This window comes from Narcine bancroftii, chromosome 1, assembly GCF_036971445.1.
Source record: "Narcine bancroftii isolate sNarBan1 chromosome 1, sNarBan1.hap1, whole genome shotgun sequence".
Classification (NCBI taxonomy): Eukaryota; Metazoa; Chordata; class Chondrichthyes; order Torpediniformes; family Narcinidae; genus Narcine; species Narcine bancroftii.
The window spans coordinates 435400545-435424173 of record NC_091469.1 but is presented as its reverse complement, the minus strand read 5'-3'; the positions used below and the strand labels follow the sequence as shown (position 1 = coordinate 435424173).

At 39.0% G+C, this 23629-nt stretch overlaps 1 protein-coding gene and 1 long non-coding RNA gene across 8 annotated transcripts in view; one reads left to right on the top strand and one right to left on the bottom strand.

Annotated features, from left to right (window-relative positions):
- Positions 1 to 23629, bottom strand: part of abcb4 (ATP-binding cassette, sub-family B (MDR/TAP), member 4) — a 151488-nt gene that overhangs the window by 70086 nt on the left and 57773 nt on the right. For all 5 annotated transcript variants that reach the window (XM_069914296.1, XM_069914298.1, XM_069914297.1 and 2 more), the window contains exons 8-12: positions 17198 to 17322; positions 15266 to 15437; positions 13053 to 13166; positions 7529 to 7639; positions 5901 to 6026 (exon numbers count right to left, since the gene is read on the bottom strand). In XM_069914296.1, the coding sequence (XP_069770397.1) occupies positions 5901 to 6026; positions 7529 to 7639; positions 13053 to 13166; positions 15266 to 15437; positions 17198 to 17322 (648 nt within the window). The remainder of the gene's footprint in view (positions 1 to 5900; positions 6027 to 7528; positions 7640 to 13052; positions 13167 to 15265; positions 15438 to 17197; positions 17323 to 23629) is intronic.
- LOC138751693 (uncharacterized) overlaps positions 1 to 23629 on the top strand; it is a 69018-nt gene that overhangs the window by 31962 nt on the left and 13427 nt on the right. For 2 of the 3 annotated variants that reach the window (XR_011350125.1, XR_011350124.1), the window contains exons 3-4: positions 17229 to 17314; positions 17390 to 17540. This is a non-coding gene — a long non-coding RNA (uncharacterized lncRNA). Of the gene's footprint in view, positions 1 to 17228; positions 17315 to 17389; positions 17740 to 23629 lie in introns of those variants that run through there. The other variant, XR_011350123.1, reaches the window with a different exon arrangement.

Sequence of the window (23629 nt, the reverse complement as noted above, 5' to 3'; positions counted from 1 at the left end):
TCTATTTGCAAATCAGGACATTGTGCAACTTAGAGCAAAACTTGCTGGGAGGTGTTCCCATGTACTGCTGTCCTTGGCCTTCTGGGCAGTGGAGGTTTAGGTAATGTAGTTGTAGCCTGGGCAAATAACTGGTGCATTCATGGTTAGGATGTACACGTGACAAAAGAAGTGGATATCTTAACCAACCAACCAAACAAGCCATATTCTACTGGAGTGGCTTTAATGTTGGAAAGTATTAATCATGCAGTGTTTGGAGAAATCAAAAGGCAGATTACTATCTGAATGGAGAAAGATTATAAATGAGTGACGCACAGCAGGATCCATGTGCATGAACCATAAAGTTAGCTGGTGCAGCAAGTGGTAAAGATGATTAATGGCATTTTGCCCCTTTTTGCAAAGAGGGGTTGGAGTTTAGAAGTAGGAAATTGTACACAACGTCAGTGAAGCCACATCTGCAGTGCTGTTTACAGTTATGTAATGTGCACAATCCTGTTAAGGATATTCCTTTCTTTTTCAATCTTTTTGTTTGGAAAAATAATCAGGCACATAGATACATAGGATATAAAATTCAGATACAAGTAAATTAAAATTACAGATAGTAAACCATGGTAAACAAGATACATATGATCCAGGTTATTGATAAACAAAAGGAAAAGAAAAAAAACTATAACTAATCTAATTTCTAACCACAACATATGAGCAATTTCTATCAAAGCCAGGTGTCAACTACTAATGTCAATACTAATTGTTCATGAAGTAGAAAAAACGTAGATTTTTTTTTTATAAAAAGCAAAAATAATTCATCTATAAATTTCAAAAAAAATTGAAAAAGTAACTCCAGAGAGAAAAAAACCCACTCATTTTAGTAGTTGAACACCTAATTTTCTCCAGAGAGAGGGATTCCATCAAATCCAATAACCACTGTGTATATGGTGGGGGGAGGGGGATCAACATCTTTCCACCGAAACAAAATGAGCCTTCTACCAATCAGGGAAGCAAAAGCAATGAGATGGGGTTGAGATGGAGTCAAAACTAAGTCCATTGGTTCACTCATTCCAAAAATAGCAATCAAAGGGCTCGGAGAGAGATTTATATGAAAGATAATGTACTAAATGCCTCTTTCCAGTAGTTACAAAGGGAGGGACATAACCAGAACACAGGATATAAAGTACCTACCCAAGTTGTACGCTTAGAGGATACATTGGGGTAAAATGTAGCTATGGAATAGTGGGCCCTATGGACTACTTTAAATTGTAATAAGGAATGTCTAGCAGAGGGTGAGGATGATTGTACATTTATCAAAATAGTGTCCCATGTATCTTCAGCAAACAGTTTTTGAAAGTCATGTTCCCAAACTTTCTTAATGTTAGATTAAAAAAAACTATCACTAAATCTTAGTAGTAGTTCATAAAGGGCTGAAAGCCAGGTGTCAACTACTAATTTCAATACTAACTGTTCATGAAATAGAAAAAAAGTAGATTTTTTTAAATAAAAAGCAAAAATAATTGATCTAAAAATTTTGAAAAAAATTGACAAAGTAACTCCAGAGAGAAAAAAAGGTCCTTTCTTATTAGGTCTAAAATTATATACTTTCCAAATAAGATTAAAATCTAAGTCTTGGGGATGCTTCAACGTTAAGAGTTTAAGAAACTCCTAATCTGTAAATAGCAAAAAAATGTTAATTAGGTAATTTAAATTTGACAGATAACTGTTCAAAAGAAGCAAAGTTTTGGTCTATATACAAGTCCAAGAAAGATTGAGTACCTAACATAGACCATTGATTTTATCTAATATCTTGAAATGAAGGTTTTAAAAAATTACGTAAAATTGGACTAATTAATAAAAATCGATGATAACCAAATCTGCAAATCCGATAACTAAATTGGAACCAAATCTGCAAAGTATATCTAACTACCAAATTATCAGTTAGTTTGGAGAGCGAAAAAGGCAAATGTGCTCAAATATTGAGATAAGAGTGCCTTTTAATGGATTTAGCATTGTTGGCAGCCTAAAAGATGAAAGGCAAATCAAGAACTAAGAAGTCTGCTGTATTCTTAAGAGTTTAGAAGAGGGATGATATCATTAAAATATATAGGATCCAAATGGGGCATGAGAAGAGAGAGGTTTCTACTTGCGGGATGATCTCAAATGGCGGGGGGGGGGGGGGGGGGAACTAACTTACAAGAGGACGATCATTTAAAACGGAGTTTCACTGGAATTGTAGTGAATCTCTTGGAATTTCTTTATCCCAGAGGATTATGGAGACGAGATCACTGGAGGCATTTAAAGAGGCAGGTATATTATGCAATACCTGGGAATTGAGATGGAATGGGGAGTTGAGGCCTGGGGTAGATCAGCCATGATTGTACTGAAAGCCAAAGGACCAGATGACCCGCTGCTTCTGCCGCCGCCATTTCCCTGCGTCCCCTCTTCACAGTTGTTGCACCTGATTTGTGCCATGTGGATGGTTTCCAAAAAAGGCTCAGGAAGTCACGATGTGAGCTACTTGCTGCAAGATGTGCAGCCTCTGAACAGCTCTCTTAGTCAAGATATATAGGAGACTCGTCCATTTGGGTTTCTGATGACCAGGATGGTGGGTCCTCCAAAGGTAGGTGGTTAGATTCTCCCTGCTGGATATTATATGCCATTGATGTGGCACAATTGTCACACTGCGGAGCCAAATGGTCCCTGCTGAAACTCAACGGGGCATTGGTGAGTTGGTTATCTGAGAGTAAATGCCACGTGACAGTTCTGTTGATAGCTTCCATGACTTTGCTGATATTTGTGAATAGATGGATTGGACAGAAGTTAGACTGTTTGGATTTGTCCTGTTTTTTTTGTGCTGTAACTGTTCTATAGAGGCTTGGCTGGAAGAACAATTAGTTCTGGAGCCAATACTCTAGTTTGGATATCATTGGGCTTCTTTGCCGTTGCTCTCAGTGGTCCCTTGATATTTCCATTAGTTGGAGAGTGATTTTTGTGATGGTGGGAGAACTCAGATGATCGACTGGCAGAATGTGGTTGAGAATGCTTCAAGCTTATCCTTAGCACCCATTCCCTGGATCGAGTTTAGAATGCAGATGCTTCTGCGTCCTCCTCTCTCAATGACTTTAATCATTTACCACCGGAGTTTGATAGGCATATAAACCAAAGCACAAGAGATGAGCACTGATGTTGCAGTTTGAAGGAATTAGTATCCGTACTTTTCAGTATGAATATAGTGAGGAACTTTATTAGGACACAAATTAAATGACAATATAATTTTTTAGCTTCAAAGTTGAGGATTATATTTTTTTTCTACTTACACTGTCACCTTTAATATCTATGGACACTGGAAATAGGCATTCTATGTTGTACTTAAAACATTACAATGAAAATGCATTTCCTTTCCACATTTTCATTTCATGTTTTGAATTGAATTGTTTTTTGTCACGTGTAAAGTTTTGTTTTCCGTGGTATCTGGGCAAATCAATTCATACATGTACAGCAGGTCGCAGAATAGTTTGTGCGAGCTTTCTGTTTATTTCACTTAATACTTATTGTTATAAAAATTAATTAACAACATTTTAATTTGGCTTTTTTTCTGTCTTTTAATTTCTATTTTTAACCATAAAACCAATTTCATCCATTTTAAATGCATCTTAAATGACTTCAGACAGGGATTGCTAGAGATGGGTCTTCCATCTGCGATACCAATTGACTTGGACACCAATTGCAGTTTGCCACTGTATGGAGATGTGGAGGCACTGGGTAATTTATGAGTTCAAAAGGTTCATGAGAAATGGGGGGGGGGGGGCGTTTCTTAATTTTTTATGTACCGAGGAAACTGGCATAGTGAATAAGGATGGAAGGGAAACAAATAGAAGTGTCATGGAACATATGGAGTTGAAGGAGAAGGAAGTGCTTGCTGTCTTGCCATGAATAAAGGTAGACAAATCCCCTGGACCGGATATGAGACAAGTGCTGAAATTGCAGGGCCCCTGGCGGATATATTCAAAATGACTTAATCATGGAGGAGAAATTGGAGAGTAGCTCACATTGTCCCACTGTTTAAGAAGGGCTCCAAAAGAAAACCAGGCAATTATAGGCCAGTGAGTCTGATGTCAGTAGTATGTAAATTATTTGAAGGGTTTCTGACAGATAGGGTATATAGATATTTGGACAGTCAATAGTTGATTAAGGACGGTCAGCATTGATTTATGCATGGTAGGTCATGTTTAACAAATCTTGTAGAGTTTTTTGAGGAAGTTATCAAGGCGGTTGATGAGGGAAAAGCTGTGGATGTTGTTTATATGGACTTTAGTAAGGCCTTTGACAGATCCACATTAGAGTTTGGTTCAGAAGGTTAGGACACTAGGTATACATAGAGGATGGAAACTAGATTCAAAATTGGTTTGGTGAAAGAAAACAGAGTGGTGGTGGATGGTTGCTTCTCAGACTAGAGGTCTATGTTGAGTGGTATGCCTCAGGGATCTGTGTTGGGACCATTATTGTTTGTTATCTATATATATATAAAACTTTGATGATAACATGGTGGATTGGATCAGCAAGTTTGCTGATGACACAAAAATGGGAGGCGTCATGGACAGTGAGGAAAATTTTCAAAACTTGCAGAGGGATCTGGATCAGCTGGGAAATTGGGTCAGTAAATGGCTGATGGAATTTAATGCAGATAAGTATGAGGTGTGGCACTTTGGAAGAGTGAATCAGTAAATGGTAGGTCATTGAGGAGTGCAGAGGAGCAAAGAGATCTGGGAATACATATACATTGTTCCCTGGTAATGGCGTCACATGTGGACAGGATTGTAAAGAACACTTTTGGCATCTTAACCTTTATAAATCAAATTATTGAATATAGAAGTTGGGATGTTATGTTGAAGTTATTCAAGTCATTGGTGAGGCCACACTTAGAAAATTGTGTGCAGTTCTGGTCACCCAGCAACAGAAAAGATATCAATAAGATTGAAAAAGTGCAGAGAAGATCTGCTAAGAAGTTGCCAGGTCTTTAGGAGTTGAGTTACCAGGAAAGATTAAACACGTTAGGACTATAGTCCTTGAAACAAAGAAGGATGAGGGGAGGTTTATAAGATTATTAGGGGTATAGACAGTAGATGTGAGTAGGATGTTTCCACTTTGATTGTGGTAAATAAATACGAGAGGTCATAGCTTTAGGCTGAAAAGGGGAGAGATATAAGGGGAACATTAGGGGAAAGTTTTTCACTCAGAGAGTGGGAGGAGTGTGGAATGCGCTGCCATCTGATGTAGTGAATGCAGATTCAATCGAGTTTTCAAAATAAATTGGATAAATACATGGATAGGAGTGGTCTGGAGGGTTATGGGATGAGAGTAGGTCAATGGGACTAGTTAGTTTTATTGGTCGGCACAGACCGGAAGGGTCGACTGGCCTGTTTTTCTATGCTATAGCACTCTATGGTTCAAGGTGAATGTGCAGGAAGCATGTGGGACACATGCATACAGTAAGATTGAGTACAAGTATGTCATTGTCTAGTAATCATTACTTTCCACATTTATTTGTCATGAATCATTCTCTCACACTTCAATAATCTCCTAACAAAGATTGAACTCTTTCCTTAAAAACAGCAATGTATCATTCAGGCAATGTTGCAATACTACCTTTAAATGAATTATGCCTGCATTTTATGAGAATATGTGAACCAGGTACATTCAAATATCCAGCAATTAAAACTTCAATATACTCATTCTGCTGAGGGCAGTTATAAACATTTACTCCTTGATACAATCTGAAACCCACTACATTAAAATAAAAAGCTAAGAACAGTTCAATTTTTGGAATGCAGCCACCACAGTTTTGCTGCCCAACAATATTTGATGTTTTGCTACAATATTTTCACATGGACAAACATAGTTAAATGCCTTACCATCCCCTCTTCCAGATCGTACAATCTCTGCAGAAGCTGAATGGTGGTGCTCTTTCCACAGCCACTACTTCCAACCAGTGCCACTGTTTGCCCACTTTGTATTCTCAAGTTCAGTCCATTCAATATCTATCTCAAAATAATAGATGGAAAAGGCATTTTTGGCTTGATTTAATACTTTGAGACATTACATTTTATTTCTCTTCTGAAAGCTGAAATACGAATTATTCTTCTGAGAATTCCTGACCTTAAGCTTTTAAAAAGTAGCATGTTAAAAGCTTATTAGACAAAAATAATGTGAACTTATGCTAAGTAAGGCTATTACTAAAACACAAGCTTGGTTTAAAATCTTGGTTTCCAAGGAATATGGGGTAACATGTAATTAGGAAATAAATTAAATTACTGATTGTATTAAATTTTTTAAAACATGTTTAGTAATAAATTGCTGGTATGAAAATTAAGCCTTTTTACACTTTTTCCATCATGTGCCTTATAAAATATTATTTCATACATTCATGAACTATTGTACTGACTTTTCATTGTTTTGAACAAAATCAACATGACAGAGTAAAATCTTACCATAGACAAAATTATCGTACTATTAAATGACAAATCAATGACTTAATATGCTCTTATAATATAGTCCTTGAACTTATCACAGTTATTCAGTTACACAAAGTGCTTTGTACTTTTCATCATGGCATTTGAGATTCAGTATGTCACTGAAGACTCTCGAAAATTTCTTCAGGTGTACCGTGGAGAGCATTCTGGTTGGTTGTATCACTGGCTGGTCTGGAGGCGCCAACTCTCAGGACAAGAATAAACTCCAGACGGTGGTTAATTCAGCCCACAACATCAAGGGCACCAGATTTCACTCCATCGAGTTCATCTACTAGAGGCAGTGTCTTATCTTTATCCTCAGGACCCCTATTACCTAGGCCCTGCCCTCTTCACTCTGCTTCCATCAAGAAAAAGATACAGAAGCCTACAGATACAGAGCACTCAGTGGCACAAGGACAGCTTCGACCCCGCTACCGTCAGATTCCTGAATGATCAATAAACCAAGGACACTGCCTTACTTTGACTTTTCATGCACCGTTTTTTAATTTATTTTTGTATGGTCGTTAATATGAATGTTTACACTGCTATGCAGCTGCAGAACAACAAATTTTGAGACTTCTTCATGAGAACAAATTCCGAAGTAAGACTGAACCCAAGCGCAGATCTTAGTTATAGTAAAGGTGAATAGACTACTTCAATTCTAATATCAGGAGGGGTTTAACTACAGATTATGGATTACATCACAGAACAACATGATTACATCAGAGAAGTACAAAATATCATATATAAGGGAATTCTATGTGTATCATTTGTACAATTTTTGAATTAAATATTATTTTTTGACAGTGTGAGAAATGATTTAATTCTTTAATTATTATAATTATAGAATTTGATGTTCTGAGCAAAATAAGTTATGTAATAATTATGGTTCTGCTTCCAATTTACAATTGATATGATATGTATATGATAATGATTTGATTTATGTTATTATTAGTATACCTTGTACAAAGGGTTTTGTTAAACTCAATAAAAATATTTTAAAAAGAAAGAAAGAACAATGAGAGTCCTACCTTGACATCAGGTCGTGAGGGATATTTGAAATGCACATTCAAAAATTCCACATCTCCTTTAATTTGACTGAGTTTGTGCCCAGTTTCTGAGAAACTATCAATCAATGGTTCCTGAATTATTAAAAAGAAACATCAGAAAGATTATTTATGAATTTGTATATAACATAATGGAAACGCATGTATATCGTCCCTCTCATTGGATCACTAACCACATGTGATTCTGACACTGTCACTCCGCTCCTTCTGCAAAATAAATATAGGGGTGGGTGGACGTAGTCGCACTAGACACGCAGCCAGTGAAAGAACTGTGCAGAGTCCAAACCAAAGAGAGTTGAACCAACTAACTTTTATAGAACTCTCACATGCGCTTAAATCCCTCAGAACCCGATGACGTTTGTGACTTCTGGGACCTTTATGTCATCAACCACCCGGAGCTCTCACAGTTATATCTGCAATGGATTTGCCCACGACTCAGTGAGCCGATTTGCCTGTTACGTGGGCAATCCATCACTCTACGTGTGTGTGTGTGTGTGTGTGTGTGTGTGTGTGTGTGTGTGTGTGTGTGTGTGTGTGTGTGTGTGTGTGTGTGTGTGTGTGTAGTAAGTATTTGAATATGGATGGGCAGGTGATAGAGAAGGGAAATGCTCTGGAAGAAGATGAAAGGCAATTGGCAGGAAAAGTAAATAATGTTGTTATTAAAGATGAGGGAAAACAGGGATTAAAAATTGGGAAATCTCTGAAATTCATATATTTTAATGCCAGGAGTATTGTAAAAAAGGTGGATGAGCTGAAGATGTGGATTGATACTTGGAAGTATGATGTGGTAGCGATTAGTGAGACATGGTTGCAGGAGGGATGAGATTGGCAACTGAATATCCCTGGGTTTCGTTGTTTTAGGTGTGATAGAGTCGGAGGGGCAAGAGGAGGTGGGGTTGCATTGCTTGTCAGGGAAAATATTACAGCGGTGCTTAGGAAGGATAGATTAGAGGGCACATCCATGGAGGCTATTTGGGTGGAACTGAGGAGTAGGAAAGGAGAGTTTACACTTGTAGGGGTGTATTATAGACCACCCGGAGGGGACCGAGACCTAGAGGAGCAAATCTGTAGGGAGATAGTAGATATTTGTGATAAGCACAGGGTTGTAATTATGGGAGATTTTAATTTTCCACATATAGATTGGGAAACACATTCTGTGAAAGGACTGGATGGGTTAGAGTTTGTGAAATGTGTGCAAGATAGTTTTTTACAACAATATGTAGAGGTGCCGACCAGAGAAGGAGCAGTGTTAGATCTACTGTTGGCAAATGGGATGGGTCAAGTGACGGAGGTTAGTGTTGGCGGGCACTTCGGGTCCAGTGATCATAATGCCATCAGCTTCAATGTCATTATGGATAGAGAGAAGTCAGGGCCAAGGGTTGAGGTTTTTGATTGGGGAAAAGCTAGATTTGAGGAGATGCGAAAGGACTTGCAAGGTGTGCATTGGGACAATTTGTTTTATGGGCAGGATGTAGTAGAGAGATGGAAGTCTTTTAAAGATCAGATTTTGAGAGTGCAAAAGCTTTATGTTCCTGTTAGGTTAAAAGGAGGGGCAAAAGGTTTGAGAGAGCCGTGGTTTTCAAGGAATATTGGAAACTTGGTTCGAAGAAAAAGGGAGGCGTACATTAGATATAAGAAGCATGGAGTTAAGGAGATATTTGAAAGATACCTTGAATGTAAGAGGAATCTTAAGAGAGGAATTAGGAAAGCTAAAAGAAGGTACGAGGAAACTATGGCAAGCAGGGTGAAAACTAATCCAAAAGAGTTCTACAAATATGTTAATGGTAAAAGGAAAGCTAGAGACAAAATTGGTCCCTTAGAAAATCAGAGCAGAAAACTGTGTGTGGAGCCTAGAGAAATGGGGGAGATATTGAACAGTTTCTTTTCTTCGGTATTCACTAAGGAGAAGGATATTGGGAGATGTGAGATAAAAAAAGCAAATTGGGTAAATATGGGGAATATAGAGATTACAAAAGGTGTAGTTTTAGGGCTTTTGAAGAATATAAAGGTGGATAAGTCTCCGGGACCAGACGGGATCTTCCCCAGGACATTGAGAGAAGTGAAGGAGGAAATGGCAGAGGCTCTGGCAGTAATTTTCCAAATGTCATTAGATATGGGGATAGTGCCAGAGGATTGGCGCATTGCGCATGTGGTTCCGTTATTTAAAAAGGGTTCAAGGAGGAAGCCTGGCAACTATCGGCCTGTAAGTTTGACGTCTGTGGTAGGTAAATTAATGGAGAAAATTCTTAGAGATAGTACTTATAAACATCTGGATAGACAGGGTCTGATCAGGAAGCACTCAACATGGATTTGTGGGAGGAAGGTCATGTTTGACCAATCTGATTGAATTTTTTGAAGAGGTGACTAGGAATGTGGATGAGGGTAGCGCAGTGGATGTTGTCTATATGGACTTCAGTATATATGGAGATCCTTTTTGTTTCTCTTATTCCAAGTGAAACATTAGACAGCCAGTCCTCTCCTCTTGCATGAACCACAAGGTCTTTGATCAGGCTGTCTTCCAAATGGGCTTTCCACAAACTTGCCAGCTTGTCCTGTTCCAGTCCCAGCTGCTTCTGCTTGCTGTTACAGTGTACAAGTGTTCTCTCTCTCTCTCTCTCTCTCTCTCCCCTCCAACCACCCCCCCCCCCGAGAGAAAGTCTGTTTGACTCTCTTATCTTCCAATCTGCAGTTCCAACAAGATCTTTCATCTGTTGCCTTTTGTAAACAACAATCCATTATTGAAGTCACTTGAGCACTCTTCAAAGCTCTTACAAAAGCTATGGAACCGATATGTCTAGCATGGGGTAGAGCTCCAGTATTTCAAATAAGATCTGTTTTAAAGTGTTTGTATATAACCAACTCTAACAAACCTTTCCCAATTTATCTCCCAAAAACATATCTATACTCTGTCACAATATTCAACCAGCAGAGTGCCTTGGTTATACTTTGTAGCTGTTTAAATAGTTGTGTGAAACTGCAAAGGTGTTGCCCAGGATGAAAAGCTGGTTGATGTCACTCTCCATTGGGGTGACTCTCTTAAAGTGTTTCCTTATCCCTGCTTAGTAAGAGTTGCCCCAGTTACAGGCTTTAGCTGTAAACTTGGTTGAGTGTGGGAGCTAATTATCTCCAGTGTTATTGTTCATCTTTCGGGTTGCGCTTTGGAGGCGGGGGAAAGGAACCTGCGGTTAAATGCTTTTAAAGAATGTGACTGAAAATAAAGTAAAATGCTTTAAGGTTTATATATTCATGTGTCAAGTTTGTTCAGTGTATGTACAGCATAGCATTTTTGTCTTATATCTTCGTAACTTTTTATTTTTAATGCAGGTGTATTAGGCATTGAAAGTGTAAGATGCACTTATCCTGCATCTATCAATCCCCATAGGTGCTGGATACCAGGAATTTTACTGTATATAAATTTTTAGTTGCAGCAACAGGAGCTTAAAGGTTGTATTTAAAAAGTGCATTGGAATGTAGGAGTATGTTCAAAGGCATTTCAGACAGAAGCTCAAAGATTTCTGAGATTGAGACAAAAAAAATGACAAGAAAGAAAGTGACAAAAAGTTCTGGCAGAAAAAGATAATATTTTAATAAGGGCTTTAAAAAAAGATTGGAAATAAGATGACACATTTAGTGAGTGAAATTAGGGAATTAAAAAACAGCTATTAAAAAATATGCAAACTGGCAATCATCCCCAATAAACTCCAATAAATTAAATAAAATCAAGGCTTAATCTGTGCCTTGTTTACTCTCTTACGTAATTCTCAGTGTCCAAAAACCCATCAATCTCACCATGGAAAAATATGCTCTGACAGAGCATCCACTGGCCCTTGAGGGAAGATTTACACTCTTCTATAATATCTGAAATGGCTATCCCCTTAGCCTGAAGGTGCCCTAGTTCTTAGATTGATAGGTTATTAATTAGCAAGGGTGTCAAAGATTACAGTAAGCAGGAAGATGGGGTTGAGAGGAAAAATAATCAGCCATGATTCAAATGGCAGACCAGCTTGATGGGCCAAATGGCCTAATTTGTGCCTCTACCTTATGGTCTTATGATCCTAATTACTCTCTTTGTTTAAAAAAATGTACCTCTCATTTCTCCTTTAAAACTCCTTCCTCCTACATTAAACTCTTGTTTTGGGTACCCCTACCACAGGGAAAAATTTTGACCACCTATCCTTATCTCCGACTCTGATAATCTTGTATACTTCCATCAGCTTGCCCCTCATCCTTATTCAACCTAGGGTAAACAAGTCCAGTCTATCCCAAATCCAAACTCCCCAATCCAGGAAGCAATCCAAGAAGAATGCAAATGCTTGAAAATGAAGCCAAGCACAACCTGCTGGAAGAACTCAGTGGCTCTTCAACTACATTTAACGAGCAATTATGCCTCACCTCACCTCTATTTGGTTGACCAACCCCATTTGGGGCCCCTATCCCACCTTTTTCTCTTTATGCCGGCTTTTCTACTCTGTGATTCCCTTGGGAATCTCACCTAATGCCAATGTGAAATGTAAAATATAAAACAAGGCACTTGTTGGAAACTTAAAATAAAATACTCAAAATACACTGCAAGTTAGGCAGCATCTTCAAGAAAGAAGATTCAAGATTCCTTTATTAGCATGGCATAGTACAAAGTAATATAACACGAAATTGCCTTCGGCCTGCCAAAAGGAAGACAAAAAACCATCATTAGTGTTGTCCCCTCCGCCCCTTTCAGTAAGAGAGAAAGAAAAGTAAAAGAGGGGCCCTTCAGGGTCACTGGGAGTCCATGGATTTGCCTCCAGTGCTCCCACAGCCTCTGCAGCTGGACAGTCTCCTGCTTGATCCATCGGTAACACAAACTTCATATCTAAACACAGACACAATGAGGAAGCTTTCAGCACCCGTAGCCCCTTGCCCTCTTGAATCCCAGTTCCAATACCTGGTTCCCATGAGCCAGACTCAAGCGGGCCGCAGTCCCCTGACGCAAGTCACCTGCAGCCTGTGTGGGTCCCTCGACTGCTGAGCTCCTTGCTGGCCCAGGAAAAAATACCGGTGCCATTGCAGGTTGATGACTTTCCTTCAAAGCTGGCCAGTTCAGGCACAGACTGCAAGAGATGGCTTTCTGAAATTGTTGAACTCATTGTTGAGTACAGAAAGCTGTAGCACGCATAGTGAGATGCTGTTACCCATTTTTACTTTGGGTTATATTTGAAAAATACAAAAAGCCAAGCAGGGTTAGAAAGGTCACCGACAGGGGAAATAAAATAGCAACCACCTAAGGAATAGGTTAGTTTTGACTACATTATATTTTCCTGCATCTCGGTAACTTGAATTAACAAAAATATATTAGGATTCTTGATCACACAAAAACAGCTATGAAGGCACGATTAATTTTACTTATTAGACTCACTGGCTGATCAAAAGGGAAAGTAGCACTTTCCTCTGGCTTTCCATGGCAATTACTGTGCAATAATGAACAAGTGTACTGACCAAAGTACTAGGTTACCTGATCCATGATGTGATAGATCACATTCGCTGCTCCCCTTGCACTGGCAATCGCTTCAATGTGTGGCGAAGATTGGCCAATGGAAAATGCACCAATTAAGACAGCAAAGAATACCTGAAAAATTTGAAAAAAATAGAAAGCTACTGTCATTCAGAGTAGTACAGTCCATACAACCCATCACCACTACCTCACAGAATTTTAATGGAAACATTTATTTATACAATATTTTATTACTCAAGTGTTATGGAGCCTTACAGCATGGAAACAGTGTTCAGCCCAACTTGTCCAAGCCACCCATAATGACATTCTGGGCTAATCCCATATACCAGTATTTGGCCCATATCCTTCTAATCCCTTCCTGTCCATATAATTTGCACAAATCATTTGAATGCTGAAATTATACCCGCTTCTAGATCTTTGTTCAGCACCTTGCTTCAGATAGAGATTATTCTCGGAGAGAGAAAAGTTGCTCCTCAGGTCCCTCTCAAATCTCTCCCCTCTCGCAATGAACTCATGCCCTCAATCTTGAATCATCTGCCATGGGACATAGACTGTGAGCATTTATGCCCATTAGATATTGTATCGAATGTGCAAGTATTAATTTATTTGTCTCATTAATTTGTATGTGTTCAGGATAGAGAGTTTAGATATTCTCAAAATAAATGTTAAGACTTTTTGTTTTAGGTGCAGATATTAGGATATTTATGGTGGCAGTTGAAATTTCAGATTCACTACTTCCACAATTTTATTTCCAAGGATTGAGAAATTTGTAGACTTATCTATTTTACTGATTGTCCAATTTGAAGCAACGCGAGGTGTATCTAAGTTATAAAAATTTAGAAGCAAATAACAGAGAAGCTTAAGCTGTAAAATCGCATTGAATATTGACTGAACGTAATGGTTAACTTAGATCAAATAGAGATAGAGTTCGACTTAGTTGAAAATGCATGACTACTGAGAGATGTGTCCTGAATGCAGAAATCAGACAGCAACTTGTAGTGAGGAAGAGGGATAGGTGAAAGTAAATTAAAAATCAAACGCAGGTACAGTCCAAGAGGTTTGGGAGCCTGGACCCTGCCTTGCCTATGAGAAAAAGGGTGGTGTGAGTTTGATATGCAATGGTTCCACTGAGGCCAAAGGTCACACTAAGCCTGATCTGTGTTATGGCAAAATTGATGCTGATCGATATCTGAAATAATCGTTTGTTCTCCTCAATGATGGATTTAATGCCATTTTTATTAAATTGTTACATGCTTAGAATTTGATAAACCTAATCTACATGGCTTCTTCAGTTACCACTGTAAAAATTGTGTGCACACCATAAAAATATTCTGGGGTGTCAGAGTAGCAGATCTCCAAAACCCTTAGCTTCCCTAATATGCATCTCAACCTGATAGTTCACTTGACAGCGTGGAGGAGTGACCGGAATCAGCATCTTTTCCTTGGTTTAGCCACGCACTCCTTGTAACATCCAGATATCAAAAGAGGCAAAGATCTTACAGGATTTTAATGGTTTCCCTGGCTGAGGGTCTGGGGCCAGGAATCAAGGTTTCAAGATGATGAATGGGCATGCAGGAAATGAGAAAGGATTTCTTTATTCAGAGCACAATGAATCTTTAGAATTCTTCACCCAGAGAAACTGTACACTGCATATATCCAAGAATGAGTCGATACATTCTTACATATTCAGGAAATCAAGAAATGTGGGGTTAGTGTAGAAAAGTGACACTGAGATAAGAGATGAAGTATTCAATAGTATTGTGGTTTGGGGAGAAATGGTGAGATGAGGAGAAACCTTTTCACTCTAAGAGTTGTGAACTTGTGGAACTCTGCAACCAAGAAAGATGTTGAGACTAGTTTGTTGGAGATACTCCAAAGGAGGTTAGATGTGGCCCTAATTACTAAAGGGATTAAGGGGTAGGAAGAGAAAGCAGGAATCGGGTACTGAAGTCACATGATCAGCCCTGATCTCATTGAAAGCTAGTGCGGTCTCAAAGGCCTTCTCCTGCACCTCTTTTCTACGATTCTATGGGAGACTGGGCCCTGCTTCAATTACTGATGTACTTCTTATACAACGCAGTTTAAGATGGACCAGATGCTTTATTATTCTAGGAGTTTCAAAAGGGGCAGGAAAAACAAATTAGAGACCATATCAGAAAAATGGAAAACCTACATGGTGGTGAATTATGAGCATTTCTTCGTGTATTACTTACTGTAAGCACTTTTCCAATTGTATAGTCTTCATCCAAAATAAGGGTACTTCCATACCAGAATGCCAGAGCATATGATCCATAGATTATGAAAAAGGTGAAACCTATTGCTATATTACTGCTGATCGACTTTTTGATTCCAAGCTTTTGGCCTTCAGTTAAATTTTTAAGATATCTGAATAAAATAGTGAACATAATTAGACACAAACAATAACTCAACCAATGCAGTATTTTTTTTTTAATGTTAACATATTGACACATGAAGGCAGTTAAGAAAAAGCAGATATCTTTTAAAAGTAATTCTCATTTTTGCCTCAGATTCATCAACAATTCAGCATGTACACAAAAATCCGACGCACGCGCGCACTACCTTAGAAGGGTAGATGCAAAACAAATGCTATTACGGCATATGTTTAACAAAATATTTTAAGATCTATTAATACAAGAATTTTCAATGTTCTAATTGGCATTTGACATTAATAATGGCGAAAATGAACTCGATCAAGTTAGCATAGAATAATGAGGTCAACGGTCTCGGTGGTTACCTACCAGCCCATTTTCAAGTGGTCCCTGCATTTATCAGACAATACAAAAAATACAGTTGCAAAGTGGGAAAAAGGAGTGTAATTGCAACTAGCAGTCCAGACATTTTAGATCTGTAAGCATGCAGGGTGAGGAACGTGATCTACAAGCCTTTTGCAAATTTACACAGACAAGACTCCTCAACTCTTTCTCGGTTACAATGACAACTACATTTGTACCTGCCTCTTGCACCCATGATGAGCTTTTTCACTTTGCTACCAACTTCCACCCCGATTTCAAATTCACTTGGCCCCTCTCTGTTAAATTTGACCCCTTTCTTGATCTCTCTCCATTTTGGGAAGCAAATGATCTATATACATCTTCTATAAACCCACCAACTCCCAGAGTTACCCTGACTACAGCTCTTCCCACCCCATCTCCGGTACGGATTCTATTCATCTCTTTACACCAATCATCCCTTGGTACCGAGCCCTGTGACAGCAAGAAGTGCTAAACTTGCACTCACACCTCCTCCCTCGCCACTGTTTGAGACCCCACCAAGTTAAGCAACACTTCACATAGATCTCAAGGGGCTATTTACTAAACTCAATGCTCCCATGGAGGCCTTCCCTACTCTAGGGAGAATGGATGCAGTCTGGAAGATCACTTTGAGCATCTTTGCTCTGAGCGCAACATCATCAGCGACCTCCCAGTGGCCAACCACTTCAATGCCACACTGACGTGTCTCTCCATGGACTTGTGCACTGCCGAGTTGAGGCCACCAGCAAATTGAAGGAACACCATTTCCTATTTGATCTTGGAAGTCTCTAACCAGATGGCATCAATATCAACATATCAAATTTCTGTTAGCCCCCCTCTCCTGGTCTCCACCCTTCTCTCATCCATCTGTCTCCAGCTCCCCACTCCCTTCCCTTCTCTCTCTCCCATCAGAGACCTATATTCTTGACCCTTTGCCCTTTTCCCCTATCACTTCTCTTCTGCCCATCTAGAACTCTCACTGTTCGCATGTGCTCTCCCCCTTACACCCCCTCCTAATTTTTGGCGCACATGAAGAAAGGCCCAAGCCGACTGCCTATTACTTTTTATGGATCTGTATGACCTGCTGAGTTTCTCCAGCACTTTTGTGTACTACACAAGGATCATCACTCCATGATATCAGATGCGCATGGTGTTTTCTGCACAGTAGTGGGTGCAATAAATGAGGAGGAAACAAGGCTTTGGGTGGGAAGCTTGAATGACTCTACAGTACTTGTCTTTTCTTTTTGAAATGTTCCCTGCTCAAGGGTCAATTTTAAAAGAGGTGCTCTTTAACATCAATACATTATTATTCACAACTTTATTGCAAGCATGCCCTCAGCATAGGCAATGGAGAAAGGCAATGCACATTCTAACCTTTCAATTTCTTTCTTTTGTCCTCCAAAAGCTACCACTGTTCTAATCGACGACAACGCCTCTTCTGCCACAGCTCCAGCCTTTGCATAGGCATTTTGCTCTCGCTTTGTGAATGAGGTCAGTATCTGAACCATTAAAAAAATGGGAGTTATGATTAAAATGGGAAATGACAGCTGATTCCATTATTCCAAGGCCACGAAAAGAGTAGAAATGCAAGAAATCCATCTGATAACCTGAAGCTCATCCCAACAGGAACTGGTCCTCTTGATGGCAACTTAACCATAAGGCAGAGATAGAGAGGAAGAGAAATTTTTTTCACCTCAAACAAAATAAGAAAATGCAGGTAAATTCAGTTGGTCAGCCGGCATCTGCGAAAAGAGAAACAATCAATGTTTCTGGTCTACAAAACATGGACAATGTTTGCCACAATTGATACCTGATGTGCTGAGTTCTTCCAACATTTTTGGTTTCTAATTTCTGGAATCTGTGTCTATTCTGTATATTTTCCTCACCTGCCCCACTCAACTTTCATTAAAGGTGAATCATCCACATTCTTTATAGATAAAAGAACATCTGCTTTAAATTCTTTTCAACTTCAGCGATTAAGCATGGTTAACCTTAAAGCAAAGACTGTGTGAAGGAAGAATTTGATTTGTCAAGTACAGTACCACATAAAATACACAAACTGACAAATTCTGTTCTAATCAATTTTAGAAAAGGTTCAATTTAATTGAAACATTTCAGACTTTAAGAGGTGTCACTGACCCAGCAAATGTGAACAATCTATGGGAGAATGTGGAGCAAGCAATCAATGCTTTAAAATGAAAGGACCACCAACTTAAGACAGATGAGATGAAAATTTTTGTCTCAAGGGGTCAATGGCTCCTCAGAACACTCTTAATCAAAAGATTGCTGGAATCGAGGCAGCGTGGTATAGTGGCTAGCTCAACACTATTACACTGCCAGCTACTCGGGTTCAAATCAGGCACTGTCTGAAAGTAGTTTGAACGTTCTCCTGTCTGCATGGATTTGTTCTGGGTGCTCTGGTTTCCTCCTGCATTCCAAAGACGTACGGAATTAGTAGGTTAATTGATCACGTGGTGTATTTGGGCAGCGCAAGTTCATGGGACAGAAAGGCCTGTTTCTATGCTGTATTAAAATTTTAATAAATTGTTTTTGAATATTACTATACCAGAGAGAAACATTACCAGAAAGAGGCAGCAAATTGGAGCTGAGAATGCAATCAGGTTAACCATGATATTAATAATTGGCAAACAAACAGAAGAGTCAAGTGGCCAGCTCCAGCTCCTGATTTGCACATTTATATCGATAGAGTACGTTTCCAGTTAACAGAAAACCGATCAACCAAAATTCCGAATATCTGGAGAGGTATGACATCACAATTTGAAAAAAAAGTTGAAAAAATTTACCCATCGTGCTCAAGTGGGGCTACAGAGAATCAGTTTTACAAAGGAGAAATTTGTCCACAGGTTACATATACATTGAGGGAAAGGATAACACTGATGAGTTATTTATAATTTTTTATTTTTTGCCATGAGTTACTGCAACTTTGTGATAAATTGAACTGTGGCATTTTCAGAATCATATGCACTCTCTTCCGTTCACCCGCGCTAGCCCATCCAAGCCACACTCTCTCCCCACTCGCCAGAGCCACTCCCTCTGTCAATACCCTTTCAGCAGAATCACTGAAATTCTGCTGGAGGACAATTCCTGTGCAATCTCCTACAACTTAAAGGTGAAGTGGGACATCAGGCTCCTGGGCAGGAGTGGGGACCTCGGGCTCCCAGGCAGGATTGGCGACTGTGTGGGGAGGGGTTGGGGATCGGCGACAGCTGATACAAATATTATCCTGATGTTACTGGGCTGCTTTAGAGAAAATTCACGAATTTCCGAAAATCCTCTTAATCAAGATTGCTCCGGTCCCAAGCATTTCGGATCATTGAAAATGTACTGTAAATGCAAAGCTGCTCTTTTTCAAAATTCTTCCATAACTACTAATTGAACCGAAGAAAACATATGAAAAATACATTGAAAAATAAGAGTGAGCCTTATTAGTAATACTAAATTAAGACTGTTAATGGAAAAGAAAGCCTATCCAAACATCATTATTATTGTTTACAAACAGGAGAATCCCTCAAAGCAAAAACATGAAGGTAATTTAAAGTTGTGCTATTTATACATCTCCGTGTTTAATGATAGAATATCTGCTTTCAATGAAAATACCAAAATAGAATAAATGATTTTTTTTTTAAAGGGTGGATAAAGAACACAATGTAATAACACTTAGTTGTTTCATTCCTATTTTTTCCTTCAAATATAATTGATAATATCCAAATATTGTATTTTGAAATATCCCATATTTCTCCTTTAATTGATCAAATGTCCTAAACAATGAACGTCTACACCAGTGGTGTCAAACTCAAATTCACGGAGGGCCAAAATTAAAAACTTGGACTAAGTCGAGGGCCGAACTAAATATTTATTGAAAATTTTCAACAACATCTGCATGTTTTCTCTTCTTTCAACATATGTAATGTTAAACTTTAGGATACAACTTTAGGAGGATAATGTTGCAGGTCAGGAGTAGGTAGCTCAAGTTCACCCTTTGCTTGACCTGAGGGAAACATATTTGGTCCCTGTGGAGATGTAGTCAGCATTCACAGGCTGTGTCCATTTTGGCCTGCATCAGGACTCAGCATTTTCTGCTCACTCCTCAGGCTCTAGGCCTCTATTCACCCTTGACCCACCATCCCTCTACCTGACCAGTCCTTTACCCAACCTTTACTCACCCCTCACTCCACTCGCTCTGCCTCTACCCACCCCATCCTATACACGCCCCTCTACTGCCTCTCCCCTCAACCTGTTCCTCCCTCTACCCGTCTCTCACCCTCTAATCACCCCTCCCCTACTCACCCTGCCCCTCCCCTTTTACCTCTTCCCTATCCACCCCTCCTTCTACTCATCCCTCCCTCTAACTGCCCCTCGCACCACCATAACTTCCCCTGCCCATTACTCCTCACCTACACCCTCTGCCCACCCCTGCTTACCCACCCACTCAGGCCCAGCGCGCTGCCGATCAGCCTTTGCGGAACAGCGGGGGCCGTGCGCAGCCTGCCATGTCTGTCGCACCGACAGGAAATCACAGGTGCTCGCCAATCCACCGCACCGCTCGACAGGTGGGAGAAGTGACTGGTTGTGTAGGGAGCCTTCCAACTGGCTTGCCGGCTGATGACATCAACAGACTTCTTGTGTTACAATTTTGTTTTCCCCATTCTCAAAGTTTGCACGGTCAACCTGCAACACTCTTGCTCCCTCCGCGTCCCGTGGATCTGATGCCCGGGTGTTGTTAGGATTCCCAGCAGAAGGTTTGTGGAACTTTACCATTCTGGATTCCTTTTTGAGAATATTCTGGCCATCTTTTAAGGGGGGTGGTTTTAGGGGGGAGGGGATAGTTAGGGGGTGGGGAAGGATGTGCAATGAAGGGGGAGGATGGTGGGGATGACATTACCAAAAAACAGCATCGGCTCTCGCTGCAGGGCAGGCCACCTCTAATACATTTTTGAAATGATCTTGCGGGCCAAATATAATTATATAGTGGGCCAAATTTGGCCCGCGGGCCAGAGTTTGGCACGTGTGGTCTACAACAATGTACTTTCATACCAATTGTCAAATAAAGAATTATTCATTGTAAACGGAAGAAGCTGATTCTGTTTTAGTCAACTGAGCCAACTGTTAATTCTTTATGCCTCTTTCCACATGTATCCTGTTCCATATTTGAAACAAATGCCTTAAAATTGGTATTTCTTTTCTTCCTTCAAAAATTTCATAGCTCAATTTATACAATATTTAGTCTGGACTTTCTTCACCAAAATTATTCATCTCAATATCTACCCAAGATACTTTTGTTTCCTTTTGATACCAAGAAGACAAAAATCTCAATTGAGCTGCCTTATAATAACTTTTAAAATTTGGTAATCTCAAACCCCCCTTCATCTTTATTCCATGTCAACTTCTCCATACTTATCCTTGCTGACTTTCCTTTCCTTAAAAACTCCCTAATATTCTTATTTAATCATCTAAAATACATTTCAGGTACCCGAATTGGTAATGTTTGAAATAAGTATTGAATTCTGGGGAAAATATTCATTTTAATACAATTCACCCATCCTATTAATGGTATTGGTAATTCTTTCCATCTTTTTATATCTTCCCCCAATCTTCTTAAAAGTAGTAAATAATTCAATTTATACTTCTGGAATATAGTCAATTTGAATATTTTATAACAGATACCTTTATTATTTGAATATTTATAACTAATATTGTGACAGAGTATATAGAGATGTTTCTGGGAGATAAATTGAGAAAGGTTTGTTGGCGTAGGTCACATGCAAACACTTTAAAATAGATCTTTTTTGAAATACTGGAGCTCTACTAGACATAATGGCTTCTCACATCTTTTTGCAAGAGAAGTCACTAATTGTTTATCAAGGGAACAGATGAAAGAGCAGGTTGGAGCTGCTGCTGTCTGAAAGGAGAACCTGCTGTCGTAAGAGGGTCATGTGGTTTTGTAAGCAGAGAGAGTCAAACAGGCTTTCTCGGTCTCGGAGTGTGTGTGAGAGAGAGAAAACCAGAGATCACTCCGACTGTGTTCCAGCTAGAAAGAGCAGCTGGATCTGAAACAGGAAAAGCTGGCAAGAAGCCCCTGGGTGGAATTTGGACTAGTCACAGCCTTTGTGGTTCATGCAAGAGGAGAGCACTGGCTGTCTAATGTTTCACTTGAAATAAGGTAAACAGAAAGGAACTCTGTGGTGACCTGAAAGAAAGAGGTTATCATCTGGAGAACCCTGACGGGGCAAGTTTCATCAGCAAGACACTGAGGTGACTGATGGAAGTAAATTAATTGTTTCAGGATGTCCTGAAACAACATATCTCTCACGGAAAACCAACAAGAACCTTCCTGAGCGGTAACCATTTACCTTTCAAGCACTAAAGCCTGATAAACTTTATAAATGTTACATTCTGCACACAGTTTAAGAATTGCCTGCAACCAGTGAACTTGGAGGAATGAGAAGCGAGATTGGATTGTGAACCAAGGAACTTTTCTGAACTTACACATACATTACATACATGTCCGCTTAGAATTAGAAGGGGGTTAAGTTAATAATAGACAAGTTAAAGTTTGATTCTGTTTTTATGTTTAAAGATAATTAAAAGCAACTTTTGTTTAAGTAACCATTTGTCTTGGTGAATATCTACTGATGCTGGGTTTATGGGTCCTCTGGGCTCGTAACATTTTGTATAATAAATTACAGAAATAAAGGAAAATAAAGATTTGTATAAAACTAAACTGAAGTGGGAACAGGATTTAAATATACAAATTTAAGAAGAAATATGGATGAAATTGTGTAGGGATAGTGTAATTAATACAATTAGTGCTAGATATCAAATGGTTCAATATAAGTTTGTACATCAAATGTATTATACACCATAGAAGTTGAATAAATTTAATTTGAATTTCTCTGCTCAGTGTTTTAGATGTGAAAAGAAAGGTTGGAAACTTTTTGCATTCAGTATGGTTGTGTAAAAAGGTAAAAGATTTTTGGAAAGAATTATGTGTTATCTTAGAGAAGATATTAAAAGTGAAGGTTAAATTAGATCCAAGAATATTTCTGTTGGGCAATATATATGAAGATACTAAGCTGGAATTAGATAAATAAATATAACAAGAGATTTTTGAGTCTTAGCAACAGCAATAGCGAGAAAGGGTGTAGCTAAAACGAGGAAATTGGAAAATAATGTTAAATTAGAAGAATTGTTTAATGAAATAAAATATTGTCTCCCATTAGAAAAAAATTATTTATAACATGAGAGATGATTATGATAAATTTTGTCAAGTATGTGAGCCTTTTATGAATGTAGACTAATCCAAACCTCCTAATCCAATCCCCCTGAAAATATGGTACAGTACTTATACAGTACTATATGGTATAGAAATATATTCTTTCTTCCTTTGGCTTGGCTTCGCGGACGAAGATTTAGGGAGGGGTAATGTCCACGTCAGCTGCAGGCTCGTTTGTGGCTGACAAGTCCGATGCGGGACAGGCAGACACGGTTGCAGCGGTTGCAAGGGAAGAAATATATTATGGTATTATTAATGTGATAATAATTATTACGATTAATGCATTCTTTCTTTTCTTTTTTCTATCTGCAGGGATTAGGGATGGTGGGAGGTGGGGGGGGGGATTGAAAATTATTTAGTATCTTATTTTGTAATGTTATAGCAAGTTAATTTGAAATGTATGAGATACTAATAAATAAAGTTTTCAAAAAACTTATTTATTGAAAAAGCACAAAACATTTTAGTAAATTCATACATGTAACACTGTCCTAGAGTCCTCAAGTTATATAGCA